The sequence below is a fragment of the Cupressus sempervirens genome, chromosome 5 (genome assembly GCF_028749045.1).
Source record: "Cupressus sempervirens isolate cs-2001-9-10 chromosome 5, ASM2874904v1, whole genome shotgun sequence".
Lineage (NCBI taxonomy): Eukaryota > Viridiplantae > Streptophyta > Pinopsida > Cupressales > Cupressaceae > Cupressus > Cupressus sempervirens.
Window position 1 is genome coordinate 155296318 of NC_143122.1, and position 4527 is coordinate 155300844.

Here is a 4527-nt window from a genome sequence, read left to right on the forward strand (position 1 = left end):
TCTTGGGGATTTTAACTATTCTATCAACATGATTAAGGGAACCATAAGTGGAGATCACAAGAGCATTCACAAGCACATGACTTAATGGGTGAAATACATGTTGAATATTGGAGGCCTCTAATCAATCAAATGGGATGGAATACCAAATTGTTATGAAACATATATGGTGGTGGACTTGGGAGCTTAAACAAATGGGGATGGTTTAATTTGTATGTGCCTTGAGACACTACAGGCCTCACAAAGAATTAGAGGCATTACATATAAGTTGTTTTGACTAAAAGTTCTCATGACACATCCTATAGAATTATATTATTGAAAGGGTTCAATTGTCTCATCAACCATTGGTGTCATGAGAAAAGGGTGCAAAATGATAATTACCATTCTTCTACTTGGTAATGATAAAGTTTCAATACAGTATGTCAGCATCATGAGAAACTAGTGCATGCTTGTATTGCTACAATATTCTAATAAAAGAGATGAAGTGGTTTGAAAAGGGATGTTTTGAATGATTGTTTCTATGTAAATATTCAATATGTAAAACTATGATGAAGATCATGAGAAGAGTCTACATCAAATAACTTGCCAAATCAATGATTCAACCTTTTGGAGACATGTTGTAAGCCATACATTTCAATAAGTGATCTTAGTCATTCTAGGTTAATTGTGTAGAAGTTAATTAACCTCACTTGACTCACATATTTGGGAAGTAGTTATTAACCATGGAGGAGTAGTTCTTAACCTCAATGTCTATATAAGAAATCATATTGGCTTTGTAAATGGACTTTTTGGACTTTTCAATAGGAGAAGACTTAGTTTAATTTTTTTGTAATAAGATAATGTTCGGAATGTGTATACAAATTCTATCTTTGTAATCAAAATTCCTCTTAGGTTCTTGGTGCAAGAAAATAAGGGAAAATACTATTTGAGTTCTCTTCTTTCAAAATCTAAATTGTTAAAAATGTTGATTCTTTTTGCAGTAAGCATTTTCCTGGTATTGTGCAGATGTTTATGAATATTTGGATCAACATTGTGCTAGTGGTAATTCTCAAGCGTAGATCTTGATTGTTGTTATTAGTGGTTTAAGTTAGTCCCGAAAAGCTTTGAAGTCATGTGGTGCATTCATCATCAATGGCTTTCTATTGATCTTTTAAAGTTTGATTTCATCTTTATTTGCAAACCTTCAAAATTACATCATATGAGGGAGCTTCCCCTCTAAACATAGAGGAAGATCGCATATCAAGGGTCTATCCAACTGTTGTGAACAATTTTCCAAATACACTCCAATGAACTATTTTCAAGTGACACATTTGTTTACCAACAATGTGAAAAATTTGTCAGTTATACTTGAAAAAATGTTCCAAGATCTTAAATGTGGCCCTAATTACAATATATAACCTAAGAGTTACTTTAACATTCACCTTGCATGTAGTAATATTATTGAACCAAATATTAAACTTGATCATAATTGTCAAACCTAACCATAATTGTAATATTATCTATATACAATGAGTGGTATCATTAATTTTAGTGAGAGATGGATTCATGTGAATCAATACTCATGAAACATAGGTCAAGACATTCGATTTAAACAATTAAATAATGGAATTTTAATAATAATAATACTACAATTCAATGTAGTTGAAATATCTTCTATTTATCAAAAATTAAGGACTTCTAGAATGGGTGTCATCTTGAAATTTGATACGTTGTAATTAAAGAATGATTATATTTAAATTTATAATTTTATTTTATATAATATTTTGTACTATATACTATTTATCTCAACCATAATTTGTTGATTTCATTAGGTGTTATAGGACCCCTTTTTCAAGCTTTGTCATTTTGATTTATTTTGGTCTAGATTTTCCCTTAGTTAATATATTTTATTAATAATAAGATTTTTACTTTTTATGAAATCATTTATAGATTACTTTAATATACTACTATATAAATAATTACTTCTTATGTTAAAATTAGATTCTAGCTCAATTTAAATGCTAATCAATACTTTAAATTAAACATTTTTAAAAAGTTAGTAAAATATAATATAATAAACAATTCAATTCTACACACCTATTTTTTTTTATCTTTGACATACTTTATATTTAACTATTACAAATTTAATTGTATTTAGATCATTACAAATTTACTGTATCACAATATTATTTTAACAACTATTATCTTACATACTAGTTAGCCCCAAGTACATACCAGTCTGTAGCACTTGCTTTAGTGTTGTAATTGGAAAACTGTTTTCTTAATTTTCAATTTTAACTTAATAGTCAATTCTACATTAACTTCAATTCTAATACAACAACTCAAACGTACAGAAAGAAAAGTTAGAAAAGAATCTTGGTGATATCCTCCACAGTAAAATTAGATCAAACGGAGAATAAACAACTCAGATCGATGGTGTACAATTGTCCTGCCAGTTCTCTCTCTCATTGACTAATGTGAGAAAAATACAGTTACGTATCAATCACTCTTCCAAAATTTTCATAACGCGCCATGACATTCCCGAGTTTAGCGGACAAAATTTCCACACACTTCTCTTCCCATCAACTTCTGTCAATTTCACCCACGGTTGACATAACTAATGAATACACGCGCATGGAAATTGTGTGCATATGGATACACGCGCATATGTTTGCGATAGTAGAAAATTTGTGTGCATATGTTTGCGAGAGTAGATTTCAGGTTTTGGAGTATTGCTACCACTCGGCCGAAATGTTAAGGTGAGTGACTACCTTTAATTCTGTGAATCCCAATTCAATGATATAATATGTTCTAGGGTTTCATGTTTTAATATAACCGTTGCTATGTATTTTGCTTTTGGAATAAAGGTCTAATGTAATATGATTGGTGAATATATTTCGGTTAAATGGAAGCCTGAATCTAATATCTCTTTAGAAATTCCTTGAAAGGATTAGTTAGGTATTCGAATGGATTCGAAGAGGCCAATGCAAAGTTGTCCAAGTGGTGAAGAGGCAGGAAGCAGTGTGGAAAACAAGACCAAACGGTTACGGCCAGATGACAATGAAAGAGAAGCCCTAGAGTTTTTTGCTTTGGTGGAAAATATCAAAGCATTGAAGAAGCTGATGAATTCTATAAATAAAGGAGGTAACTCTACCAATTCTATTTATTCTAAGTCTGCACCTTGGAAGCCTGTTTTCGAGTGGGAAGATTTTTCTAATCTAACACCCAAGTGTAGGCCTTGTCATGCCCAGATGGATATTATGACTCATTTTAAAAATAGCTGCAGAGTTTCCAGAGGAGATGTTGAAAGTGAGAAATATGTGGGTTCCGAGATTATTGATCTGAATGAAGAACCCCCCTCGCAAAACTCTTCAACCGGAGCATTCAACTTGTTTTCTTAGGGTTTTGTACATTAAAGTAAGTCATCAGAGAAGTCATATATGGTGTAGTTAGTAGTGGATGCTTTTTGACAGATTGCTACCGTTAGTCTCAAACAAAAATAAAAATATGAAAGTATATCACGTGGTTCAAGTTTCCTGTCAAAATACACTGTTTGCTCTTTTAATGAAGTTGCGCTTAGAGATTTGCCATTAATTGGCAGCTAGGTTTACAGGGGTGTCAGCAAGGGAAGTATTTCAGTTCTCTTGATTTTGGGAAAATTGTGAATTATTGTAACTATGGACATATTAAGTACTTGAGCTTGACAATGCTCTCTGCTCAGCAAAGTTGAAATCGAAATATACAATTTTAAAAGTATACAATGTTAGGTGGTTTGTCGATAATTTGATCACAAAATCGGTGAGTAGTGTACAATTGTATGCGATTTCCGCAAATCACAGTGGCAATTTGGTATATTTAGTTTTGATGCAAGTAGCGAGGAGTTGTATTAGGTGGTGTTTATAAAATAAGTATATATATATATATATATGAGGAGTTGTATTAGGCCGTGCTTATAAAATAAGTATATATATATATCTAATTAAATGGTTCAGGATTGCAATATTGTGGATAGTGGGCAGGTATACCCTTGGACTTGTTGAGCTAGTCTTTTTGATGGAGGTCTTCCACAAAATATTTGTAGCTACATGCAAACTAGTCTTAGGCTGAACTCTTTTGTTAAGAGCCAACCACTAAGGGGTATCCATCCGGCCAGATTGGTCTAGGGCACATACCTTTTCAATGTAGGAACCGTGCACTCAACAAGACTTGATCATGGTTGGCTCTTTAAGAACCTTTCAATTGGGTAGACCAATTAGACAATATGATCTTTTTTCAAATCTGAATAAATGATGGAGCTTGGCCCTATGGATAAGTTTGCTATAACCATTGCATATGGTACATTTTGTCTAGAGATTAACCTGTCCCTTCATATGTGATACCATCACAAATTTTATCATTGTCCAACATGTTTTTCACTAATCCCATGCTACTTAATTCTTCATTAGTCAGGAAGACGAATCACATGCTACTCAATTCTTCACGAATCAGGAAGGCTTTGTATATATTTTGAATTCAGCGTATAGAAAGTCGGTTTCAATTGGCCTGATTGTG

The 4527-nt window shown here is 32.4% G+C and overlaps 1 protein-coding gene across 1 annotated transcript; it reads left to right on the forward strand.

Annotated features, from left to right (window-relative positions):
• Nucleotides 1-2638: 2638 nt before the first annotated feature.
• LOC149554916 (uncharacterized) lies at nucleotides 2639-3459 on the forward strand. Its single transcript, XM_089833563.1, has 2 exons — nucleotides 2639-2735; nucleotides 2911-3459. The coding sequence occupies exon 2, from the start codon at nucleotides 2943-2945 to the stop codon at nucleotides 3375-3377; it is 435 nt and encodes a 144-aa protein (XP_089689689.1). The 5' UTR covers nucleotides 2639-2735; nucleotides 2911-2942; the 3' UTR covers nucleotides 3378-3459.
• Nucleotides 3460-4527: the final 1068 nt, after the last annotated feature.

Excerpts from the sequence above, each read along its gene's own strand:
- LOC149554916 (XM_089833563.1), top strand. The coding sequence starts at position 2,943 with ATGGATTCGAAGAGGCCAATGCAAAGTTGTCCAAGTGGTGAAGAGGCA.